Genomic DNA, 25,649 nt, shown 5'->3' on the forward strand with positions numbered 1-25,649 from the left:
GGTTGCAGTGAGCTGAGATCGTGCCACTGCACTCCAGCCTGGGCTACAGAGCAAGATTTCGTCTCAAAAAAAACAAAACAAAACAAAACATTGCCAACTCTATAAACCTTCAGAAAATAGACATTTTCATATAACCTCCATTTACGGAAAAATCTACTCTTATTGCAAAAATGAGTATAATAGGAAGTCACATACCCTGAAGATATCTGACCTCTGCATTAATGCCATCAGGGAGAGGTATCCTCCATAGGACCAGCCGTGGATGCCCACACGATCTAAGTCAATGAAATCATATCGAGAAGCTAGATATTGGAGTCCTTCCACCTGATCGTCAATTTCTATTTGACCCTGTCAAAAAAGGGAGAACATTTCACTGATTCTGATGAATAAAAGTCTCATAAGGGTGCTTTTAAAGATGATAAATGTTTTTACTAAAAATACCTGTAGGTCTTTTAATTTTTATTTTATTTATTTTTTGAGATGGAGTCTCACTTTGTCACCCAGGCTGGAGTGCAATGGCGCAATCTTGGCTCACTGTAACCTCTGCTTGGTGATTCAAGTGATTCTCCTGCCTCAGCCTCCCGAGTAGCTGGGATTACAGGCATGCGCCACCATGCCCAGCTAATTTTTGTATTTTTTAGTAGAGACGGAGTTTCACTATGGCCAGGCTAGTCTCGAACTCCTGACCTCAAGTGATTCGCCCGCCTCGGCCTCCCAAATTGCTGGGATTACAGGCGTGAGCCACCACACCCGGCCCCGTAGGTTTTTTTTAGATTAGAGTTTATTACCAACTGAGATTCTGTTGCCTCCTCTCCCTCAAATTTTTAAAAAATCTATTTGGAGATAGGGGCCTATAGCTTCTGTTGCTAGCCTGTCCTAGAGTTTAGTTACCACTTAGTCATAAAGCTCCCTCCTACTGCTACTCAAACTGTCCCTTGCTATTTGGGTATTTCCCATTTCCATTTGTTCTGTTGTCTGCTAAGAGGTCAGCATCTTCCTTGTAACAAGCCTTTCTATACCCAAAGACAAAAAATTAGCCCCTTAAGTAATTAATTTTACTTCTCCTTTTTATTTATTTTTTTGGAGACATGGTCTCACCCTGCTGTCCAGGTTGGAGTGCAGTAGTGTGACCACGGATCACTGTAGCTCAACCTCCCGGGCTCAAGTGATCCTCCCACCTCAGCCTCCCAAGTAGCTGGGACCACAGGCATGCGCCACCATGCCCAGCTAATTTTTTACCTCATTTGTAGAGGTGGGGTCTCATTATGTTGCCCAGGCTGGTCTTGAACTCCCGGGCTCAAGTGATCCTCCTGCCTTGGCCTCCCAAAGTGCTGGGATTACACGCGTGAGCCACTGCACCTGGCCCACTTCTCCTTTTTAATTTCTAGTGCAGTAAAGCAGAAGGAATTGCTCTTGAGGCCCTGTCTTTTTATTTCCCTATTATACTACCTCTAGGAACTGAACATACTACTTCTTTAAAGTCCTAATTCCTAACACCACCATCTTGTCTATATTACTAGGCCTGCCAGTGCACGCAATCTCACTTCACTGAGCCAAAAACAAAAATAAAAAAAAAACTTACATGAGAATACAACATAAGGTCAAAGAACTGGCTGTGGGAGAAAATCCCCATGTCTTACTCAGCATGTCCAATAACACTGGCAAACACAGTAACTGCTTTACTGTGCAAAAGGAACATCGGATTCTCACCATTTCCCAAAGCAGCAGAAAGGACATGGGGCATCTCTAAAAGGTAGCATTTAAAGCTTCCTGTAGAGAGAAAGAGGCTTGTCACAAGGAAGGCACTAACCAGTTGGATTCCCTCTTCACAGAGGACAGAACAAATCTCAATTATTCCTCAACTGTGTACAGGATGCTGAAAGCTAAATGGTGCTAAATTCTACCCAAGTGGACATACAAAATAGAGAGGATATTTCTATGTACAAGTGGCTCTATCTCAGTTGCCCAAAATTACATATAGGTAGAGTGTACATCAAGTTGCATCTTCTCTCCCACCCCCAAACTCTAACACATACACTCTCTCACTCACTCATTCATAGCCCCTTCCCCCAACTCTCTTTCAAGGGTTTCACACCAAACAATGCACCAGAAAATCTAAACGTCTGTAAAAGAGAAGTGTTTTTATGCTCACACACCATTTTATATTTAAAGGCGCCTTCAAATTTAAGCCCACGGTGACAGGATCCCCTGTTGTCTATCACTACAACCACATAACCTAGAGAGGCTAGGGTATTCAAGCGGAAATACTTGACTCCTTTAAACCGATTATTCACCAACTGCACCTGAGGAAGAAACACAACTTCAGTTTATCATATGGAAGCATATAAAAACCCAAGAGCAGCAGGGCATTGCAAGAAACAGAAAGTTTAATTTCACTATTATTTTACCTTTAAAATGTAATTTTTTAAGTCATTTCTTTTTAAATTAACAAGTCCGTTTACGTTGCTTCTTGTTTAACTTCACGCTCAAGTTCAGGGCAATTACTGAACAACCGTAGGCTTTAAAATTCTAACTTAAATATTAATTACATATAAGTGAATCAACCCACCCCATATAAAAAGTTACTAAACTGATTACTTCTACCCTGAAGAACTGTGCTATTCGAATGACAGTTACAAGGACAAATAAGAAAAACTTTCCTCCCCATCAGACATCAGATATGACTGCTGCTTGGCTTCCTCCACTGGCTACCATTACCCTTCAGAATAAGTCTACATGGCCCTTGAGATCTTTGGCTACATCTGACCTCATCTCATACCATTTCTCTCCAAGTGCACTGTACTGTAACCTTACTGTCAACACTATCAAGTTGGTTCTAGCCCCAGGAACTTGACATTTACCGTTTTCTGTGTCTGGAATGCTTTTCTCTCACATCTTTTGCATGGCTCATTCCTTCTCAATGTTTGTAACCCCAGGAGAGGTCTTGCCATCCCCTTTCCCAGCAAATCTTCATAGAACTTCCATTATAAAAAGTCACACTTTTAGGCTGAGTGTAGTGGCTCACACCTGTAATCCCAGCACTTTGGGAGGCTGAGGCGGGTGGATCACCTGAGGTCAGGAGTTTGAGACCAGCCTGGCCAACATGGCAAAACCCCGTCTCTACTAAAAACAAAAAATTAGCTGGGCATGGTGGGGAGCGCCTGTGATCCCAGTCACTCGGGAGGCAGAGGCATGAGAATTGCTCGAACCCAGAAGGCAGAGAGGTTGCAGTGAGCAAAGATCACACCACTGCACTGCAGCCTGGGCAACACAGCGAGACTCTGTCTCAAAAAACAAACAAAAAAAGTCATACTTTTTTTTTTTTAAGAGATGGGGTCTCCAGGCTGGAGTGCAGTGGTACAATCATAGCTCAGTGCTGCCTCAAATTCCTGGGCTCAAGTGATCCTCCTGCCTCAGCCTTCAAGTAGCTGGGACTACAGGTGTGCACCACCATGCCTGGCTAATTTTTAAATTTTTTTGTAGAGATGGGGTCTCATCATCATATCTTTTTATGTTTGCTTATTATTTTCCCTTTATGGTCCATGAAGTGGAACATTAGTCTGACATGTTCACTGGGTATCCTCACTGCCTACAACAGTACCTAGCACATCACAGGAACTTAATACCTGTTTGTTAAATGAATGAATGAAAAAGAGAAATAGGAGAATAATTTTTTTTTCCATTTCTACCTTGGGAAGAGGGCGTTTGGTGAGTAAAGGCACTTGTATTTATTTATTTACTTAAGAGATGGTGTCTCACTCTGTACCCCAGGCTGGAGTGTGGTGGTGCAATCATAGTTCACTACAGCCTCGAACTCCTGGGCTCAAGTAATCCTCCTACCTCAGCCTCTGAATAGCTGGGATTACATGTGTGTGCCACAGCACCTGGCTAAAGATATTTGTCTTTAAAGGGAGAGTGCTGAAAGAAGAAATACCAGGCAGAGAAGTACACAAATATGAACATTTAAAGAAAATCACCTCACTTCTTTGTCTGCTACCTTGTATAGAAGATGGTCTCAATTGCTTGATATGAACACTTAAATATAATGCCTTTCGGCACTGGGAATCCAAAAGTCTCCTTCAGTATCAATTCTTCAAAACCTGTGTCCTGTTATCATCTAGCCTGATCTCTTTGGATTTTTATTTGCAGAACAGTGTCTGGCACATTCTAGGAAACATAAGTATTTGTTACACAAACTTTTTTTGTTTTTTGAGATGTAGTCTTGCTCTGTCACCCAGGCAGGAGTGCAATGGTGTGATCTCGGCCCACTGCAACTTCTGCCTCCCAGGTTCAAGCAATTCTCGTGCCTCAGCCTCCCGAGTAGCTGGGATTATAGGTGTGCACCACAATGCCTGGCTAATTTTTGTAATTTTAGTAAGGTCGGGGTTTCACCATGTTAGCCAGGCTGGTCTCAAACTCCTGACCTCAAGTGATCCGCCCACCTCAGCCTCCCAAAGTGCTGGGGTTACAGACATGAGCCACCTTACCCAGCTTCGTTAAATAAATGTTTAGAAACACAACTGTTAATAATGGAAAGTTTAAGGAACTGATCCTTGATAACTTTAGTGGGAAATATCTGCTGCTTTTCTTGTATTTCACTCTTTTCTGACCTACAGAAATTGCTGCCTTTGGTGACAAAGTAATTCGCTTCATGTTATGAATTGTGACACTGTTGCTGTTTCAACAGATTTCCACTTAGACGTGAATACACACCAAGAAAGAATAGTTTTGACCACATGAACATCATACTCTTAAAAGATTTAAACAAATTTTACAATGTTATTGTGTGCTATTAAAAAGACCTAGTCCTACATTAGAGAGTCACTTCATAATTAACCCAAATGAAGTCATCAAGCAAGAAGATGAATGATCTTCCAAGAGGTTGAAGGGACAGGGGCACTATATCATGTGAAATCTCATGGGAAAATCTCCCTGCAAACTGAACACCAGATTCTTTATTTTTCTTTTTAACCTTTTTTAAAAAAAAAAAAAAAAAAAAGATGGGGGTCTTGCTGTGTTGCCCAGGCTGGTCTCAAACTCCTGGGCTCAAGTAATCCTCCCACCTCGGCCTCCCAAAGTGCTGAGATTACAAGCATGAGCCACCACACCTGGCCAGATTCTTCTGTTTCTTCTCTTTTGACACATGGTCTCACTCTCTTGTCCAGGCTGGAGTGCAATGGCATGATCACAGCTCACTGCAACTTCAAACTCCCTGGCTCAAGCAATCCTCCTATCTCAGCCTCCCAAGTAGCTGGGACCAGAGGTGTTCGCCACCATGTCCAACTAATTTTCTTATTTTTTGTAGAGATGGGGGGTCTCCCTATCTTGCCATGCTGGTCTCGAACTCCTGGGCTAAAGCGATCCTCTTGTTTAAGCCTCCCAAAGTGCTGGGATTACAGGCATGAGCCACTGCACCCAGCTCAGATTCTTCTCTGGTCTCACCAAATTTGAATTTTTCCAAAGAATATTCTGAGAAAGAAATCAATAAATCATCCTAAGTCACCTATAGCTTTTCAAAAACCACATGGTGAAATTCACTCATAGCCTTTCAAATATGACTGTTCGGTAAGTGCAAAAAAGCATAGCTGTACTGCATAAAGTATTCTAAACAATTAACTTTGTTTTGGCCAGGTGCAGTGGCTCACGCCTGTAATCCCAGCACTTTGGGAGGCTGAGGTGGGTAGATCACCTGAGGTCAGGAGTTTGAGACCATCCTGGCCAACATGGTGAAACCCCATCTCTACTAAAAATATAAAAATTAGCCAGGTATGGTGCTGCGCACCTGTAGTCCCAGCTACTCAGGAGGCTGAGGCAAAAGAATTGCTTGAACCTGGGAGGTGGAGGTTGCAGTGAGCCGAGATCGCGCCACTGCGCCCCAACCTAGGCAACAGAGCGAGACTCCATCTCAAAAAAAAAAAAAAATTGTTTTAATTGAATTGGCTAAGATTTTTTAAATTATGGTAAAATATATATAAAATTTACCATTTCAACCATTTTAAGCACACAATTCAATGACATTAAATATATTCATGCTGTTGTGTAACCATCACCACTATCCATTTCCAGAACTTTTTCATCACCCAAACAGAAATTCTGTACCCATTAATAACTCCCAGCCAGGCATGGTGGGTTACGTCTGTAATACCAGCACTAGGGGAGGCTGAGGCGGGTGGATCATCTGAGGTCAGGAGTTCGAGACCAGCCTGGCTAACATGGCGAAACCCTGTCTCTACTAAAAATACAAAAAATTAGCCAGGCATGGTGGTGCACGCCTGTAATCCCAGCTACTAGGGAGGCTGAGGCAGGAGAATCGCTTGAACCTGGGAGGCAGAGGAGGCAGTGAGCTGAGATCATGCCTCTGTATTATAGCCTGCAAGACAGAGTGAGACTGTCTCAAAAACAAACAAAGAATCAAACAAACAAAGCACTCAAACACTCCCCATCCTCCTTCCATCCAGTCCCTGACAACTTCTATTCTACTTTCTATCCCCATGATTTTGCCTATTATAGGTACCTCATACAAGTGGAATAATATTTGTCCTTTTGTGTCTGGCAATAATTATTTCACTTAGCATAATGCCCTCTAGGTTCATCAGTGTTATACTATGTGTCAGAACGTCCTCCTTTTTAAGGCTGAATAATATTCCATTGTATGTATAGACCACATTTTGTTTATCCATTCATCTGTTGATGGACACGTGTGTTGCCTTTTGGCTACTGTGCATAATGCTGCTATGGCTATGGCTGTATAAGCATCTGTTCCTGTCCCTATTTTCAATTCTTCTGGGTATATATCCAGAAGTGGAATTTCTAGCTCATATAGTAATTCTATGTTTGACATTTTGAAGGATGCCATACTGTTTTCCACAGCAGCTATAACATTTTACATTCTCACCAGCAATGAACGAGGCAGAGTTCCAATTCCTCTACATCTCGTACAGCACTTAATATTTTCCTCTTTTTGATAACAGCCAATCCAATGGGTGTGAACTGGTATCTCACTGTGGCTTTGATTTGCATTTCCCTAATGACTAGTCATATTGAGCATCTTTTCATGTGGCTAAGCCTCTTTAAACTTAATTACTCATATAAGGAACCCTTTAAATCTTTTTCTTGAGACAGGATCTTGCTCTGTCACCCAGGCTGGAGTATAGTGGCATGATCATGACTCACTGCAACCTCGAACTCCTGGGCTCAGGGGATCCTCCTGCCTCAGCCTCTTGAGTAGATGGGACTGCAGGCATGAGCCACCACGCCTAGCTAACTTTATTTTTTTGTAGAGACAGGGTCTCACTTTGTTGCCCAGGCTTGTCTCCAACTCCTAGGCTCAAGTGATCCTCCCTCCCAAATTGCTGAGATTACAGTTATGAGCCACTGCACCCAGCCTAATCTTTAAAATCTAGTTTTTAGAATGTCTTTTAACAATCCTATATACTGTATCATTTCTTCACTGGGAGGGGAAAACACTCTTCTTATTTAGTCTTACCATCAAAATAATTTAACAAATGTATAAAGCTTGAGAGTGTCCTATGATTTCTCTCTTGAATTGCTTTCTATTAAGCCTTTTTTTTTTTTTTTTTTGAGACAGAGTCTCGCTGTGTTGTCCAGGCCAGAGTGCAGTGGTATGATCTTGGCTCACTGCAACCCTCCGGCACCTGGGTTCAAACGATTCTCCTGCCTTAGCCTCCCAAGTAGCTGGGACTATAGACACCTGCCACCACTGGCTAATGTTTGTATTTTTAGTAGAGACAGGGTTCCACTATGTTGGCCAGGCTGGTCTTGAACCTCTGACCTCATGATCCGCCTGCCTTGGCCTCCCAAAGTGCTGGGATTACAGGCTTGAGCCATCGCGCCCGGCCAACTCTTTTTTTTTTTTTTTTTTAAAGTTTACAAATATTTGACTTCAAGCTTTAACCAGAAGTCTAAAATTTAACTTTCTTTCTTCCTTTTTTGAGACAGGGTCTTACTCTGTTGCCTGGGCTGCAGTTTAGTGGCACAATCTCAGCTCACTGCAACCTCCGCCTCCCAGGTTCGAGCAATTCTTCTGCCTCAGCCTCCCTAGTAGCTGGGATCACAGGCGTCTGCCACTGCGCCCGACTAATTTTTATATTTTTAGCAGAGACAAGGTTTCGCCATGTTGGCCAGGCTGGTCTTGAACTCCTGAGCTCAGGTGATCCTGCTGCCTCAGCCTCCCAAAGTGCTGGGATTACAGGCTTGAGCCACAGTGCCCGGCTAATTCTTTCATGACTTGTGTAGATGACAATACAAATGTCAATCATATTTTGTTTGTAAACACACTTAATGATGGCAAAGTGATTTAGAGATTTTACGGTTTATGTAGTTATTTTACTTTTTTTATTTTGTGTACAATTTGGTATGTAGATACATTTCCAGATACTAAATAACTGGGTATAATTATTAATTATAAAGGGTATTACTGAATCTAAGGATTGCATTATGAAAACACTGTAATTATATTTTAATTTCTTCCAAGGCTCAGTGTAGGATATATAATCAAGAATAAACAATTTTAAAATTTAGCAATTAACCAATACACCCATCCAAAATATATATTTTTTGACAGAGTCTCGCTCTGTCACCAGGCTGGAGTGCAGTGGCACTATCTCGGCTCACCGCTACCTCTGACTCCGTGGTTCAAGCGATTCTCCTGCCTCAGCCTCCCAAGTAGCTGGGATTATAGGCACGCGCTACCACGCCCAGCTAAGTTTTATATTTTTAGTAGCGACAGCGTTTCACCATTGTTGGCCAGGAAGGTCTCCATCTTCTGACCTTGTGATCTGCCCACCTCGGCCTCCCAAAGTGCTGGGATTACAGGAGTGAGCCACCGCACCTGGCCAAAATATTTCACTCCAATAGTCAAAGCATTTACTTAACAGTCATTGGCTAATACTTAATCCAGAATACGGAAAATCCAGGTATAAACTTCTTACAGTGCTAAATAGTAGTATAGCAGTTGCCTTAATTAGCTGATAAAAATATTTTAATTTGCTTGAGAGACACAGCTTTAGAATGAAGAGGGAGAATTCATAGGCTACCAAGGCTTTCTGAAAATATCTGTTAAGACTCTTTTTATTTACCAAGACATTTAATTATTTCATTTTATTTCCCAAACAAGTTTCTCTACATAGAAAGCAACATATTTACCTACTGACATGAATACCCCACTCCTCACAGAGCTACAGTCCACACTGCAAATTAAGGAACTGCCTTAGTGGCAGGGCACGGTGGCTCACGCCTGTAATCCCAACACTTTGGGAGGCTGAGGCGGGTGGGTCACTTGAGGTCAGGAGTTGGAGACCAGCCTGACCAACATGGTGAAATCCCATCTCTACTAAAAATATAAAAAAAATTAGCTGGGCATGGTGGTGCATGCCTGTAATCCCAGCTACTTGGGAGGCTGGGGCAGAAGAATCACTTGAACCTGGGAGGCGGAGGTTGCAGTGAGCCGACATTGCGCCATTGTACTTCAGCCTGGGCAACAAGAGCAAAACTCCATCTCAAAAAATAAAAAAGACTTAGTGATTTACAAATTAAACCTCTAACAAAAACCAGTTTCCTGACCCCCTAAACTGAATAATTAGAATGTAAGACAGAGTCATTAAAAGCAAATGCCCAACAATGCTCAAAATCTTAAACTGACTAGACATTTAAAAAACAAAAGATCTAAAATACATATGCATGTGGGTGTATGTATATATGCATATAAATATGCCCACCTGAGGACCACCATATATGAACAGCACAGTAGGATATTTCTTTCCAGGCTGTAGATCATGAGGCTTGTAGAGCATCCCATACAACGTAAATCCAGTAGTACTTTCAAAAGAGAAAATTTCTGGAGGAGTATAGTCAGGAAGAGGACCTGTGAATAGGTAACATACCAGAGTCTACAAAAGAGTTCTTATGGGAGTGCTACAATCTGGGAACAAGAAACAAGATATTAAAGGTCAGCCCCTCCAACACAAACTGACCACCCCTCTTTCAGATGATAAGCTAGAATTTAAGCAAGAGTATATTCATCTTTAAAAACAAAACTAGGCCGGGCGCAGTGGCTCATACCTGTAATCCCAGCACTTTGGGAGGCCAAGGCGGGTGGATCACGAGGTCAGGAGCTTGAGACCATCCTGGCTAACATGGTGAAACCCTGTCTCTACTAAAAATACAAAAAATTAGCTGGGCATGGTGGTGGGCGCCTGTAGTCCCAGCTACTCAGGAGGCTGAGGCAGGAGAAGGGTGTGAACCCGGGAGGCGGAGCTTGCAGTGAGCCGAGATCACGCCACTGCACTCCAGCCTGGGTGACAGAGCGAGACTCCATCTCGAAAAAATAAACAAATAATTAAAAAAAAAAAAACGGAACTAGGCCAGGCACGGTGGCTCACACCTACAATCCTAGCACTTTGGGAGGCTGAGGTGGGTGGATTGCTTGAGCCCAAGAGTTTGTGACCAGCCTGGGTGGCATGGCAAAACCCTGTCTCTACAAAAAAATACAAAAATTACCCAGGCATGGAGGTGTGCTCCTGTAGTCCCAGCTACTCAGGAGGCTGAGGCAGGAGGATTGATTGAGCCCAGGAGGTTGAGGCTACATTGAGCTGTGCCCTGTAACTGCGCCACTGCACTCCAGCCTGGGCGACAGAACGAGACACTGTCTCGACAACAACAAAAACCCACCAAGTAAAAAACAACAACAAAACAAACATATCAAATTATTTCAGAAGCAGACACAGAGTGTTATCAATAATCCTTGGAGCCTAGGAAATGTCCATGTGCAGAACTATACAGATACTTTATGCTCAATATAACTTACTGTTGGTTAAACCAAATATCTGGTTAGAAACAGATAAAGCTGGGTGGGGGCGGGGGTGAGGTAAATTATTAGTCAATTTAATTTTTCAGGGTAGGTGACCAAAAACATTTGCTTCTGATCATTAGAAAATAAGCCTAACCAGAACTCAGAAAAAAGTCATCATTAGTTTTTGGTTCACCAAAGCTATACAGACCTCTCCTAAGTGTTTGTGTACAGCAGATAATTTACAGTCTAAGCAGAGATCATCACCATATTACAAGTTCTGATTCTGCTTGTGGACATTAAAACACACTTATATTTTTTGGTTCTGTACTAATTTGTTTTTTCTTTTTTTTTTTTTTGAGACAGAGTTTCACTCTGTTGCTCAGACTGGAGTGCAGTGGTGTGATCTTGGCTCACTGCAACCTCCGTCTCCCAGGTTCAAGTGATTCTCCTGCCTCAGCCTCCTGAGTAGCTGGGACTACAGGTGCCCACCACCACGCCTGGCTAGTTTTTGTATTTTTAGTAGAGGTGGGGTTTCACCATGTTGGCCAGGCTGCTCTTGAACTCCTGATCTCAAATGATCCAACCACCTCAGCCTCCCAAAGTGCTGGGATTACAGGCATGAGCCACTACGCCTGGCCCAATTTCTTAATCCCTTAGCAGAAATAGCTAATTAGTGAAAATACCAGAAAAAAAGATTGGAGATTAAAGTGAATTAGAGGATACATAAAACCAGTCCATTCTTTTTTTTTTTTTTTGACTCTGTCGCCCAGGCTGGAGAGTGGAGAGCAGTGGCACAATCTCGGCTCACTGCAACCTCCACCTCCTGGGTTCAAGAGATTCTCCTGCCTCAGCCTCCTGAGTAGCTGGAACTACAGGCGTGTACCACCACACCCAGCTAATTTTTTGTATTTTTTAATAAAGACAGGGTTTCACCATGTTAGCCAGGATGGTCTCGATCTCCTGACCTTGTCATCTGCCTGCCTCGGCCTCCCAAAGTGCCGGGATTACAGGTGTTAGCCACCACGCCCAGCCCAGTCCATTCTTTATGTTTAATAAATCAAGCATTTTAAACAGATAATTCAGTTTTTCTCTCATTCCAGAGAGAGCAAGTGTTCTTTTATTAAAATAGCCATTACAAGTGCTTCAAAAGTTTAAGAAAGCTATCAGCTGGTTATTCTCCAAAGCTGCAGCTTCCTTGCTCAAAGAGTCTTACTAGTTCAGAATACTTTTATCTTCAAGTTCGTTTACCTGAGAAATCATCAAAATTTGTGAATAAATTGTTTCCTAGCTGATACCTTGACTATTTTAATCTTATTTTCTTTATTTGTTGAGACAAGGGCTTGCTTTGTCACCCAGGCTGCAGTTCAGTGGTGTGATCTTAGTTCACTGCAACCTCCGTCTCCCAGCTTCAAGTGATTCTCATGCCTCAGCCTCCCGAGTAGCTGGGACAACAGGCACACAGCACCACGCCCAGCTAATTTTTGTATTTTTAGTGGAGACGGGGTTTTACTAATTGGCCAGGCTGGTCTCGAACTCCTGACCTCAAGTAATCCACCCGCCTCGGTCTCCCAAAGTGTAGGGATTACAGGTGTGAGCCACTGCACCTGGCCTTAACCTTATTTTCAAAAAGGCCTTCCAGACTTGCTGCTGCTTGGAGTGAGAAGTAACCCATCTTATTCAGTAGCTAACAGAATAGGAGAAGTGGGATCTATCAGGAGCTCAGCAGCTCAGGGACAGGCAGTGGTGAGAGATGGGAAGACTTGTCCAGGAAATGTGAAAATATGACACAAGTTTAGTGTACTAACATATTAATCCTACTTAACATCAGGATCAGGGGGAAAAAAGAATACCTGCTGAATCCAAAATGGTGGCCCAAAATTCCTTTGTTTTGCAAGTTGGGTCATCTTCGGGACTTGATAACTTGTAAAGGGACACACACTGTGGATTCTTCTGGTTACTATACTTACTTATAAAGAAGTCACAATGCTAGAGAAAGGAGAAACAATTATATTTTTCCTCAGGGAGGCAGAAAAGGTTATCTGCTGTTATAGCTGCACTAATGATACAGCAAGAGTATTATAAAGAGACTACTTATGTACATATACAATGTTGAAATTAAGCTTTTTAAAGCTTTTCCTTAGAGAATTAGGCTTTTGCAGGCCAATTTCACATCATTCAAAAGGAGTATTACATAAACAGAGAGTTTTAATATGACACAAAACCCTTTTTAAACAAACTTAATACCTGACTGATGCAGCAAGAATGTGAATAGCCACGGTCAGTCAGCCTTGTCACCTCTCCAGGATTTACGTAACTGACTACGTACAGGTGATGCTCTAAAGGGGAGTCTTTGGTGCCTTCAAAATATACCAGCCTTCTGACTTCATCAACTTGGATCTGACAAGATAACAATAGCAAAATCAGGGCTAACATGACCTTGGCAAAGCTAACCCCCAATTTTATTTAGAATCACTTGAGCCACACCTTGACTTATGCCTTTTTTTTCCTTTTTTTTTTTTTTGCTGCCACTATTAATAAACCTGAGTTAATTTTGCTTATTTATTTATTTATTTTTTAAAGAGTTGAGGTCTCACCTCTGCTACCCGCGCTGTAATGCAATGATGCAATCAAGGCTCACTGCAGCTTCAAAATCCAAGGCTGAAGCTATACTCTCACCCCAGCCTCCTGAGTAGCTACAAGCTTACACCACCATGCCCAGCTAAGTTTCTAAATGTTTTTAAGGAGATGAGGCCTCACTATGTTGCCCAAGCTGGTCTTAAACCCATGGCTTCAAGCAATCCTCCTGCCTCAGCCTCCCAAAGTATTGGGATTACAGACATGAGCCACCATGCCTGGCTGTTTATGACTTATAGCTAAGAATAGGTCCTGCCCTGAAGGAAAAAGGATACCTGAGTTACACAATGTATAGTTTCCCATCTGGTCAGAATGTGTGTTTTTCTTAAAATACAAGAATTATTTCCTTAAAATAACAACTCTTTACAGGGGAAAAAATACTCTGCTATATTGCAGCTTAGGTCAATCATTCATACAAACTTGAAAGTCTAATTTTACTATCTTGTATATTTATTAGTTAGTGTTATATTATCTTAGGCAGTACTTTTTTGGTCTTTTGTACAAATTTGCAAACGTGTTTTATCTATTGAGTTGTGGAATAATGGAACTAAATCAGTTTCAATACTGGTATAGTTTACAAATAAACATGGATAAGATCTTTTAAGTCTTCATTCAGAACTCAAAAAAACCGCAAGTAAACTCAATAGCTGAATTCACTTAATATTCTTCTCAAATTACAGTACGATTTCAAATAAATGGCTTTCTTTTGTTGTTCCTGTAAATCTTCTACCAGCCAACTCAAACAACGTTTAAGAAAATGTTTGGCCAGATGTGGTGGCTCACACCTGTAATCCCAGTGCTTTGGGAGGCCGAAGTGAGAGGATCGTTTGAGCTTAGGAGTTTGAGACCAGTCTGGGCAAAATAGGGAGATCCCATTTCTACAAAAAATGAAAAAATTAGCTGGGCATGGTGATGCATCCCTGTAGTCCCAGCTACTTGGAAGGCTGAAGTAGAAGGATCACTTGAGCCCAGAATTTGAAGCTGCAGTGAGCCATGATCATGCCAATGCACTCCAGCCTGGGCAACAGAGCAAGACCCTCATCTCAAAAAAAAAAATTCAAATTTTTTACACAGCAATGAAAACACATATATATTTCTAAAAGCAAGTTATTTTTAAATGCCTTTTTTCCCCCCAGGAAGCTGCCTCTTCATCACTAAACATTTTTTTAGCATGCATAAATAGAAATCAACACAGTCGGGATTAAGTAGGCTCATATGACATATACAGAAAGCATACAAATGATAGGAAACAAATATTCATGAAACTTTACAAGTATGTGTTAATCTTTGCAAAAGATCAGGACTCGTTCCGTTTTGACCTAGCAGATGGGAGTCAGGCCTTTCAAAACTAAAAAAATAACCAGTCAATTCCTCACCACCATCTACAATGGTTTTCTTGTTTCCTGTAACTACTTAACATCCAATGGAAGTATCATAATTGCGTGGGGGGCTTGTTAAACAGATTACTAAGCCCCACCACCAGAGTTTGGGTGGTGCACCTAAGAATGTGCATTTCTTTTTGTTTTTTGAGACCGAGTTTCGCTCTTGTTGCCCAGGCTGGAGTGCAGTGGCGTGATCTCGGCTCACTGCAACCTCCGTCTCCCAGGTTCAAGCGATTCTCCTGCCTCAGCCTCCTGAGTAGCTGGGATTACAGGCATGTACCACCACGCCTGGCTAATTTTGTATTTTTAGTAGAGACGGGGTTTCACCATGTTGGCCAGGCTGGTCTCGAACTCCTGACCTCAGATGATCCACCCGCCGCAGCCTCCCAAAGTGCTGGGATTACAAGCATGAGCTGCTGCGCCCAGCCAAGAATGTACATTTCTAACAAGTTCCCAGGTGATGCTGACACTTTGCTGTTGGTCCAGCACTTTGAGAACCACCCTTAACAATAAAAAGCTCATAGGCGGGTGGGCGCAGTGGTCCAGGCCTGTAATCCCAAAACTTTGGGAGGTGGAGGCGGCAGGTCACTTGAGGTCAAGAGTTTGAGACCAGCCTGGCTAACATGGTGAAACCCCGTCTCTACTAAAAACACAAAAATTAGCTGGGTGTGGTGGCATACACCTGCAATCCCAGCTACTCAGGAGGCTGAGACAGGAGAATCGCTCGAACCTGGGAGGCAGAAGTTGCAGTGAGCCAAGATCATGCCATTGCACTCCAGCCTGGGCAACAAGAGCAAAATTCCGTCTCAAAAAAAAAAAAAAAAATTACAAAAATTAGCCAAGTGTGGTGGCGGGTGCCCATAATCCCAGCTACTCGGGAGGCTGAGGCATGAGAATCCCTTGAACTCACGAGGTGGAGGTTGCAGTGGGCCGAGACTGCACCACTGCACTCCAGCCTGGGTGACAGAGTGAGACTCCATCTCAAAAAAGAAAAAGAAGCTCATAGGCTTAAAAGTCTTAAAGCTTTACCCAATTACCGCCATTAGAAATCTTTGGGTAGATGGCCAGGTGCGTGGCTCACACCTGTAATCCCAGCACTTTGGGAGGCCAATGCGAGAGGATTGCCTGAGGTCAGGAGTTCGAGACCAGCTTGGCCAACATGGGAAAACCCCATCTCTGCTAAGAACACAAAAATTAGCTGGACATGGTGACGGGCGCCTGTAATACCAGCGACTCAAGAGACTTAAGCAGGAGAATCACTTGAACCTAGGAGGCGGAGGTTACAATGAGCTGAGATCGCACTACTGCACTCCAGCCTGTGCAACAGAGTGAGACTCTTGTCTCAAAAAAAAAAAAAAAGAAAAAAGAAAAAAACTTTGGGTGGGAACAGTCACTTGTAAAAGTAGAGAAGGAAAAAGGTAACTTAAGTCAAAAAACAAATCAAGAATAGAGGGAAAGGGCCAGGCACAGTGGCTCACATCTGTAATCCCAGTACTTTGGGAGGCTGAGGTGGGCAGATCACGTGAGGTCAGGAGTTCTAGACCAGCCTGGCCAACATGGTGAAACCCCATCTCTACTAAAAGTACAAAAATCAGCCAGGTGTGGTGGCAGGTGCCTGTAATCCCAGCTAGTCAGGGGGCTGAGGCAGGAGAATTGCTTGAACCTGGGAGGCAGAGGTTGCAGTGAGCCCACGTCACACTATTGCACTCTAGCCTGGGGGACAAGAGTGAGACTTGTCTCCAAAAAAAAAAAAAAGAATATAGGAAAAGGCCAGGTGTGGTGGCTCATGCCTGAAATCCTAGCACTCTGGGAGGCCAAAGTGGGCGGATCACCTGGCAAAACCCTGTCTCTACTAAAAATACAAAAATTAGCCGGGCATGGTGGTGTATGCCTGTAATCCCAGCTACTTGGGAGGCCGAAGCAGGAGAACTGCTTGAACCCAGGGGGCGGAAGTTGCAGTAAGCCGAGATCATGCCACTGTACTCCAACCTGGGTGACAGAGTGAGACTCTATCTCAAAAAAAAAAAAAAAAAAAAAGAGGGAAAATAGAGAAGAGGGAAAGACAGACCAACGTATCACAAGTAAACATGACATGAAAGAAAACTGATAAACATAGTGGCAAGTAGTAGATGTTTAGGTGGCTCAAATAAGGATCAGATGTATGCAATTACAATTACTGGGGTTCCCTCAGTATTATGTAATGACTCTTATCCTTCAACCATCACATAGCATGAAATTTACATCAGTGTAGTTTTCTGTTTTCAGAACCTACAATTCCACAATAAGATTTTTTTCTCAGGTGACAGTAACATCCAAGGTACTTCAACAGAAAAAAATATTTGGAAACAAAAATAAAACACAAAAAAATTATGTGGATATATAACAAGAAGGCCACGTGAGGATCTCAGTGGAAATGAGACTTTAAAGGTCAGTCTTGATACCCTGAAGTTTTTGTTGTTGCTGTTGTTTTGAGGCGGGTATCATTCTGACACCCAGGCTATAGTACAGCATTGTGATCACAGCTCAATGCAGCCTCAACCTCCCGGGCTAAAGCGATCCTCCCACCTCAGCCTCCTTAAGTTACTGGGACTACAGGCATGTACCACCATAACCAGTCTATCTTTTTTTTTTTTTTTTTGGTAGAGATGGAGTCTCCCTATGTTACCCAGGCTGACCTCAAACTCCTGGGCTAAAGCAATCCTCTTGTCTTGGCCTCCCAAAGTGCTGCAATTACAGGTATGCCCCACCATGCCTGCCCAATTTAAAATTTTTTTTTGCAGAGACAGAGTCTCACTATGTTGTCCAGGCTGGTATCAAATTCCTGGGCATAAGTGATCCCTCGACACTGGCCTCCCAAAGTGTTGGGACTACAAGTTTGAGCTACCATGCCCAGCAGATACTCTGAAGTTTTTACTAACAAAAACAAACCTGGGATCTGGATCTTCATTATGTCTCCTTAATCACTTTAGAGACTACAAGTGATTTTTACAGTAGCCAGTAAACATAATCCTTGAATAAATCTTCCTGTCAACTTGAGGAAACCACATTTAGTTAGGCCTTCACTAAATCCTGGCCGCATACCTCAACTGTATGTGTCACACACATACAGGATGGAGTTCCTAGAGATCTCATGAATGTGATCATCCAAGTGACAGCTGAAACAAATGCAAGGTACTTCAAAAAGGCAATTTTTTTTTCTTTAAAGAATTCACTGAATTGGTACTGAGAATAAAACAGAGGGTAGACTTCCTTCCTTTTCCCTATCAATCTAAGCTCTGTATAAATGCCCATCACTCTTTACAGGTGGTAGATTAAAGTTTAAATTTGTGGGGTAAGATAAACAGATGAATGAAAGACAATCACTACTTCAGAAGAAGTAAATGCAATTTATTTATTTATTTATTTATTTATTTATTTATTGGTTTTTTTTTGAGCCAGAGTATCACTCTTTCAGCCAGGCTGTAGTGCAGTGATGTGATCATAATTCATTTGCAGCCTGGACTTCCTGCACTCAAGCGATTCTCCTGCCTCAGCCTTCCAACTAGCTGGGAGTACAGGTGTGCATCATCATGTCCAGCTAATTTTTTTTTTTTATTTTTGGCAGAGACAGGGTCTTATATGTTGCCCAAACTGTTACTGAACTCTTGGCCTCAAGCGATTCTCCAGCCTTCATCTCCCAAAGGGCTGGATTACAGGTGTGAGCCACTGTGCCCAGCCAGTAAATGGAATTTATAATGTAGACACAAGTAGTCTATAATAGATTTTTAAGTTACTTTTCAAACCATATGCTAACTTACAACTTTTGCTAGCCTCTAAAACTATGAATATGCCCCTTTCTCATCAAGGAGCAATAATACATTTTAAAATGGTGGGCTTGGCCAGGCGTGGTGGTTCACACCTGTAACCTCAGCACTTCAGGAGGCTGAGGCGGGTGGATTGCTTTAGCTCAGGAGTTTGAGACCAGCCTGGGCAACGTGGCGGAACCCCGTCTACAAAAAATACAAAAATTAACTGGGTGTGGTGGTGTGTGCCTGTAGTCTCAGCTACTTGGGAGGCTGAGGTGGGAGGAAGGCTTGAGCCCAGGAGGCAGAGGTTGTAGTGAGCCAAGATTGTGCCACTGCAATCCAGCCTAGGCGACAAAGTCAGACCCTGTCTCAAAAAAGAAAAGAAAATGGTGAGCAGGACGCAGTGGCTCACACCTGGGAGGTGGCAAGGTGGGAGGATCTTTTGAGCCTAGGAGTTCAAGACCAGCATGGCCAACATGGTGAAACCCTCTCTCTTAAAAATACAAAAATTAGCCGGGCATGGTGGTGTGTGCCTGTAGTCCCAGCTACTCGGGAGGCTGAAGCAGGAGAATTGCTTGAACCCAGGAGGTGGAAGTTGCAGTAAGCCAAGATCATGCCATTGCACTCCAACCTGGGCAACAGAGTGAGACTCCATCTCAAAAAAAAAAAAAAAAAAAAAAGAATAGAGGGAAAATAGAGAAGAAAGACAGACTAACGTATCACAAGTAAACATGACATGAAAGAAAACTGATAAACGTAGGGGCAAGTAGTAGATGTTTAGGTGTTGTAGGTGTTTAGGTTTGAGACCAGCCCAGTCAATACATATGAGACCCTGTCTCTACCAAAAATTTAAAAACTGGCTTGTTGTGGTGGCGTACACCTGTAGTCCCAGCTACACCAGAGGCTGAAGTGGGAGGATTGTCTGAGCCTGGGAGGTTGAGACTGCAGTGAGCCATGACTGTGCCCTGCACTATAGCCAGGGTGACAGCGCAAGACATTGTCTCCCAAAAAAGAAAAGAAAATAACCTTTAGTAATCAGAACACATCTATAAAAGGGCTATAAAATAAATGAGATTTATAATTTAAACTAAGATTATTTCTTTTCAACAACTTGAGTAATTTTAGGCCGTAACTTAATATTTTAAAAATACTGGGGTCGGCTGGGTGCAGTGGCTCACGCCTGTAATCCCAACACTTTGGGAGGCCGAGGAGGGCGGATCACGGGTCAGGAGTTTGAGACCAGCCTGGCCAACATGGTGAAACCCTGTGTCTACTAAAAATACAAAAAAATTAGCTGGGCGTGGTGGCACATGCCTGTAATCCCAGCTACTTGGGAGGCAGAGGCAGGAGAACTGCTTGAACCCGGGAGGTGGAAGTTGTAGTGAGCCGAGATCACCCCATTGCGCTCCAGCTCTGGGCGACAGAGCAAGACTCTGTCTCGGAAAAAAAAATACCGGGGTCATATTAAATTACATTACTCATTTTTAGCAGTGCATTCACACAGTAATACTGACCAAACATATCAGTAGAATAAAATAACATACATTAGATCCATGCCGGCCAAGAACTTCCCATTCACCACTGGTAATTGCTATCTCCTCTTTGATAGGACACTTGAAATCACCTGAAGATAAATATAATTATAATTCAGTACATTATACCAGACTATAAGCAAATGAAACAATTAAGAACAGTACTCTAAGCTCTTTTTTCCAAAAAGTTATGTTTGGGGTAATAAAAATGTTTTGGAACTAGACAGAGATGATGGTTGCACAGCATTGTGAATGTACTAAATGCCACTGCATTGTTTGCTTATTTTTATTTTCGTTTTTTTGTAGACAGAGTCTCGCTCTGTTACTGAGGCTGGAGTGCAGCGGCATGATCACAGCTCACTGCAGCCTTGACCACCTAGGCTCAAGCTTTCCTCCCACCTCAGCCTCCTGAGTAGCTAGGACTAGACACCACTAAACCCAGCAAATTATTATTTTTGGTAGCAATGAGGTCTCACTATATTGCCCACGCTGGTCTTGAACTGCTGGCCTAAAGCCCCCCGGCCTTGGCCTCTCAAAGTGCTGGGATTACAGGCATGGGTCTGAATTGTTTATTTTTAAATGGTTAACTTAACGTTTTATGAATTTCACTTCAATAAAAAAAGTCTACAGTTAAAAAAAATCCAAGTTATGAGTCTCTACAATACTCTGGAATAATAATGGAATGATCTATTTAGGTAATGCAAAAACAGCAAAAGAGATTTTTTGGGAAAGCCAGAGGAAAACTCAAAAGCACCTGCATTCTTGAACCTTTGGTTAGACAAACAAAGAAGTCTAATGGATTGACAAAGCATTTCTTTTCGTTGTTTTTTTTTCATAACTTGTTTCTGTTGCTTTCTCTCTTTCTTTTTGTAAAACTTTCCCAAGACATTTTCAGATTTAAAAATAAATAAAATCAGTGTTAAAGGTGTTGGTCAGCCTTCTTACTTGTACCCTTCTACCTCTGACACTGGTGTAAAGGAGGAAGTCCAGGGCAATGCAGTGATATTTCTGCCAGGATACTCCCCCTCCCCTAAACTCAGTAGTTAGTTGAGAGTATGACATTTACAGAAAGAGGCTAGAGAGACCCAGATACCTCTATTCCACCCCAGTGCTAGGTGGAAGTTGGGTCACCTGCTGCCCCGAGCCAGCTTTATCTTCTGAGTGTGGGCTTTGGAGGAACAGGATAACTGGCTCTTGGCCACTGTGAGGGGTACAGCTTTGCCACTCAAATATACCTTATTATGGCATTCAGGGAGCCAGGGTCCAGAGCTGCAGGGCTGGGGTCCCTGTCTCACTCCCACATAGGCCATCACATGACCTGCCATAAAGGCATTAAAACCAGCCCGGTGCAATCCATCCCCAGGCACTGAATTAGGACTGGCTTGACTCCCTGGCACTTCTGAGGTAGCCATATCAGCTATTTCAACAAGGCATTTCTTCTAGAAATGCAACAAACTACTTTAAAACTCACAAAAGAAAATGTTTAATACAATTGTTCTTCATTTGCCAAAAAATAACCCAGGTAAGTGTTTACCACAGTAAATGTCAACATGCCCCATTTGTTTTGTTTTTGTTTTTTTCCTGTTCTGCTCTGTCGCCCAGGCTACAGTGCAGCGGCACCATCACAGCTCACTGCAGCCTTGACCTCCCCAGTCTCAGGTGATCCTCCCACCTCAGCCTCCCAAGTAGCTGGGACTACAGGCTCATGCCAACAAACTTGGTTAATTTTTTTTTGTCTTTTTTGTAAAGACGGGGTTTTGCCATGTTGCCTAGGCTAGTCTCAACTCCTGGACTCAAATGATCTGCCTGCCTCAGCCTCCCAAAGTGTTGGGATTACAGGCGTGGGCCACCTCACCCAGCACCCATTTGTTTTTATGAGCTTCTGTCTTGATGAGGCTCTCTCAGTGGCCTAAGGAACAGCTTAAAAAGTGAAAATCATTTCTCTTTTCCTCACTGCTTGTATCTATTGCTGTGGGGAGTGACAGCTGATGACAGGCCTAGGTGGTGAGACAGTATTAGTGTCTTTCCTAGGGTTCCTCGTAAGTTTAAAAAAAAATTTCAACCTCGAAGAGCACAAAAAAATTAAAAAATCAATTTAGTACTTTAAATACTATAGACAAATTAAAAGATTAACATACAGATAACAAATACTAACTGTTTTACATTACAGCTCTTAAGAAAGCAAAGAGGAGGGAGAAGGAAATGAAGTAGATATGAAGGTAAAGGAGGATGACATGGAGCAAGAAAGACTAAGAGGGCTATTATTAAAAAAGCAGAATATAACAAGTATTGTCTGAATGTAGACAAATTAAAACCCTGTGCACTGTTAGTGGGAATGTAAAATGGGGTAGCAGTAGCCACTACCATTGGTGTTCCAATGGTGTAGCTCCTATGGAAAACAGTATGGTAGCCCCTCAAAAAACTGAAAATAGAATTACCATATGATCCAGAAATTCCACTTTTGAGTACATACTCAAAAGAATTGAAAGCAGGGACAGGAACAGATACTTGTACACCCACGTCCACAGCAGCATTATTCACAATAGCCAAAAGGTGGAACCAATCCCAGTGCCCATCAACAGATGAACAGATAAACAAAATGTGGTATATACGTACAACGAAACCTTATTCAGCCCTAAAAAGGAAGGGAATCCTGACACGCACTACAAAATGGATGAAACTTGAGGATCTTATGCTATGTAAACAAGCCAGTCAAAAAAGGACAAAAACTATATGACTCCACTTAAATAAGACATCTAGAGTAGTTACATTCACAGAGACAAAGTGGCTGCCAGAGACTGGGGGAAGGGGGTAATAGAAAGTGACTATTTAATGCGTAGTTTCAGTTTTGGAAGATGAAAAAAATTCTGGAGACAGATGGTGGTGATGGTTGCACAACAACATGAACATAATCAGCTGGGTGCGATGGCTCACGCTTGTAATCCCAGCATTTTGGGAGGCCAAGGCTGGTGAATCACATGAGGTCAGGAGTTCGAGAACAGCCCAGCCAAAATACAAAAATTAGCTGGGTATGGTGGCACATGCCTATAATTCCAGCTACTCAGGAGGCTGAGGTAGAAGAATTGCTTGAACCCGGGAGGCGGAGGTTGCAGTGAGCCGAGATAGCACCACTGCACTCCAGCCTGGGTGATAGAGTGAGACTCCGTCTCAAAAAAATAAATGAATTAATTAATTTAAAAAATGTATATATATATATATATATAAACATACTCAATTCACTAAACTATACCCTTAAAAATGGAAAAATGGTCACAATGTTAAATCTTGTTATGTATATTTTTCCACAATTTTTTTTTTTTTTAAATGGAGTCTCCTGCTGTCGCCCACACTGGAGTGCAGTGGCGCGATCTCGGCTCACTGCAAGCTCTGCCTCCCGGGTTCACACCACTCTCCTGCCTCAGCCTCCCGAGTAGCTGGGACTACAGGCGCCCACCACCACGCCCGGCTAATTTTTTTTTGTATTTTTAGTAGAGACGGGGTTTCACTGTGTTAGCCAGGATGGTCTTGATCTCATGACCTTATGATCTGCCTGCCTCGGCCTCCCAAAGTGCTGGGATTACAGGAATGAGCCACTGCACCCGGCCTCTTTCCACAATTATTAAAAAGGACCATGCCAAATATGTTAAGTTACAAATGGCAGTTAAGCATACAACATAACTTATCATAAAGTGCTTCCTATTCTAAAACAAACTATATTATTAAAGTTGAGAACTGTAACTCAGTTTTAGGAAAACCCAGGAAGAGTGTTCTATGTACCCATTCACTTTTCCTAGGCTTATGCATCCATTCCGTATTATATTTTCCAGAAGGAAAACTACCACTTAAGGAAAATCACTTTTTAAAGAAAAATTAACTTCAGCTGATATAATATTTAATTTTACTTTGGGCAACATAATTGTATCAATCCAAAGACCTATAACTATAAATTAACTCCAGTGTAGATGCAGACAGTATAAGAAACACCTAGTGTGGAAAAATATCTAATAATTACATAACATTTAAAAAAATAGTGTTGTCTTTTTTTTTCTTTTGAGACGGAGTCTTGCTCTGTTGCCAGACTGGAGTGTGGTGGCGTGATCTTGGCTCACTGCAACCTCCGCCTCCTGGGTGCAAGTGATTTTTCTGCCTCAGCTTCCCGAGTAAGGTGGGACTACAGGTGCACACCACCACGCCCGGTTCATTTTTGTATTTTTAATAGAGATGGTGTTTCGCCATGTTGGCCAGGCTGGTCTCAAACTCCTGACCTCAGGTGATCCGCCTGCCTTGGCCTCCCAAAGTGCTGGGATTATAGGTGTGAGCCACTGCACCCAGCCAAAAATAGTTTTTTTAAAATGGGCTCACTTTAAACAAATTAAAAATTGCAGTCAAGGCAAAAGTAAAAAGTAAAAATCAGTAATCCTGCTACTTAGATTATTCACTATGAATACTTTATAATACGTGTCAATCCATTAAGAACTTTGTCCTGTGTTTTTTACACATACATGTATTTATGTTTTAGTTTAATTTACATATTAAGTTTAATGAAGCAAGTATTGATGCTTATAAAGCATGCAAAAGATACATTCCCCTGTCCCTCCCACCTTTGCTTCCAACATTTTTTCTTTTTTAAAATAAAATGGATTTCTTACTTGGAGCAGGCAGCCCACCACTGGATCGTTTATATTTGCTTTCCTTTAAAATAGATGTAATTTTGTATAAATGACGGAAACCTGTTTTGCATTCAGAGGCAAAAATAAACTCAATTTCCTCTTCGTGACTTTGGGGAAAAACATGAAAGATGTCATGGATCTGTAAAATGAATAGCTAAATTTACTATACACATTATGAAAATACTACATAATTCAATTAGGCTACAGGAAAAATTACTTGATAAATATACTTTGAAATATAAATAACCATCAATGCCAAAGGAATGCTATATTTACAGTAATAAATTTTGCTTGGGGCTTTCAGATTTATTCTACTTTAGTCAAAGACTTCTTCCACTGATAAGTAAATGTTTTCAAATGGAGTAAAAAAGAAAAATATGACCAAAAGTTTTTTCTTACTCAACATCTCTATAATCCTTGAAACATGGATGATGGCACAAGGTTTGTTTAATAATATAAATCTTATTACAGAAAGATGAGGTAATTTTTAATTTTTGTTTTCCAAAAAGAATTTTTCTAATAGTTCAGGGGAAAACAGGTGTTCATAGGTGAATCATATGAAGCTTATATTCAGCTAGGAAGTGAGATGGCTTTATTTATTTTGTATCTTATTTAAATTTGTCTGCTAAATTGGAAAATTCAAAATTCAATTAAGAATTGGTTTATTTTGGTACAGTTTGCCAACATAAAAGAGAAAGTCTTTTCTAGATCAGACTCATGAAGTCCTCTCAGAAGCACTGATGAGGCTGTGTATTTAATATCTATTATCTCCAGGAACAAATCTGAAGCCAAGGAGATGTCATTTCAATGGCATCTACTTTCTATCAATACAAACC

The 25,649-nt window shown here is 42.0% G+C and overlaps 1 protein-coding gene across 8 annotated transcripts in view; it reads right to left on the minus strand.

Moving 5' to 3' along the window:
* The window catches only part of DPP8 (dipeptidyl peptidase 8), a 76,163-nt gene that overhangs the window by 11,943 nt on the left and 38,571 nt on the right, over nucleotides 1-25,649 (minus strand). For 3 of the 8 annotated variants that reach the window (XM_054450212.2, XM_063652288.1, XM_054450213.2), the window contains 7 exons: nucleotides 24,793-24,952; nucleotides 20,156-20,235; nucleotides 13,055-13,207; nucleotides 12,661-12,796; nucleotides 9,738-9,883; nucleotides 2,157-2,303; nucleotides 196-348 (listed from right to left, as the gene is read on the minus strand). In XM_054450212.2, the coding sequence (XP_054306187.1) occupies nucleotides 196-348; nucleotides 2,157-2,303; nucleotides 9,738-9,883; nucleotides 12,661-12,796; nucleotides 13,055-13,207; nucleotides 20,156-20,235; nucleotides 24,793-24,952 (975 nt within the window). Of the gene's footprint in view, nucleotides 1-195; nucleotides 349-1,710; nucleotides 1,771-2,156; nucleotides 2,304-9,737; nucleotides 9,884-12,660; nucleotides 12,797-13,054; nucleotides 13,208-20,155; nucleotides 20,236-24,792; nucleotides 24,953-25,649 lie in introns of those variants that run through there. The other 5 variants (XM_054450216.2, XM_054450218.2, XM_063652291.1 and 2 more) reach the window with 4 other exon arrangements.

Source organism: Pongo pygmaeus, chromosome 16, assembly GCF_028885625.2.
Source record: "Pongo pygmaeus isolate AG05252 chromosome 16, NHGRI_mPonPyg2-v2.0_pri, whole genome shotgun sequence".
NCBI classification, from domain to species: Eukaryota; Metazoa; Chordata; class Mammalia; order Primates; family Hominidae; genus Pongo; species Pongo pygmaeus.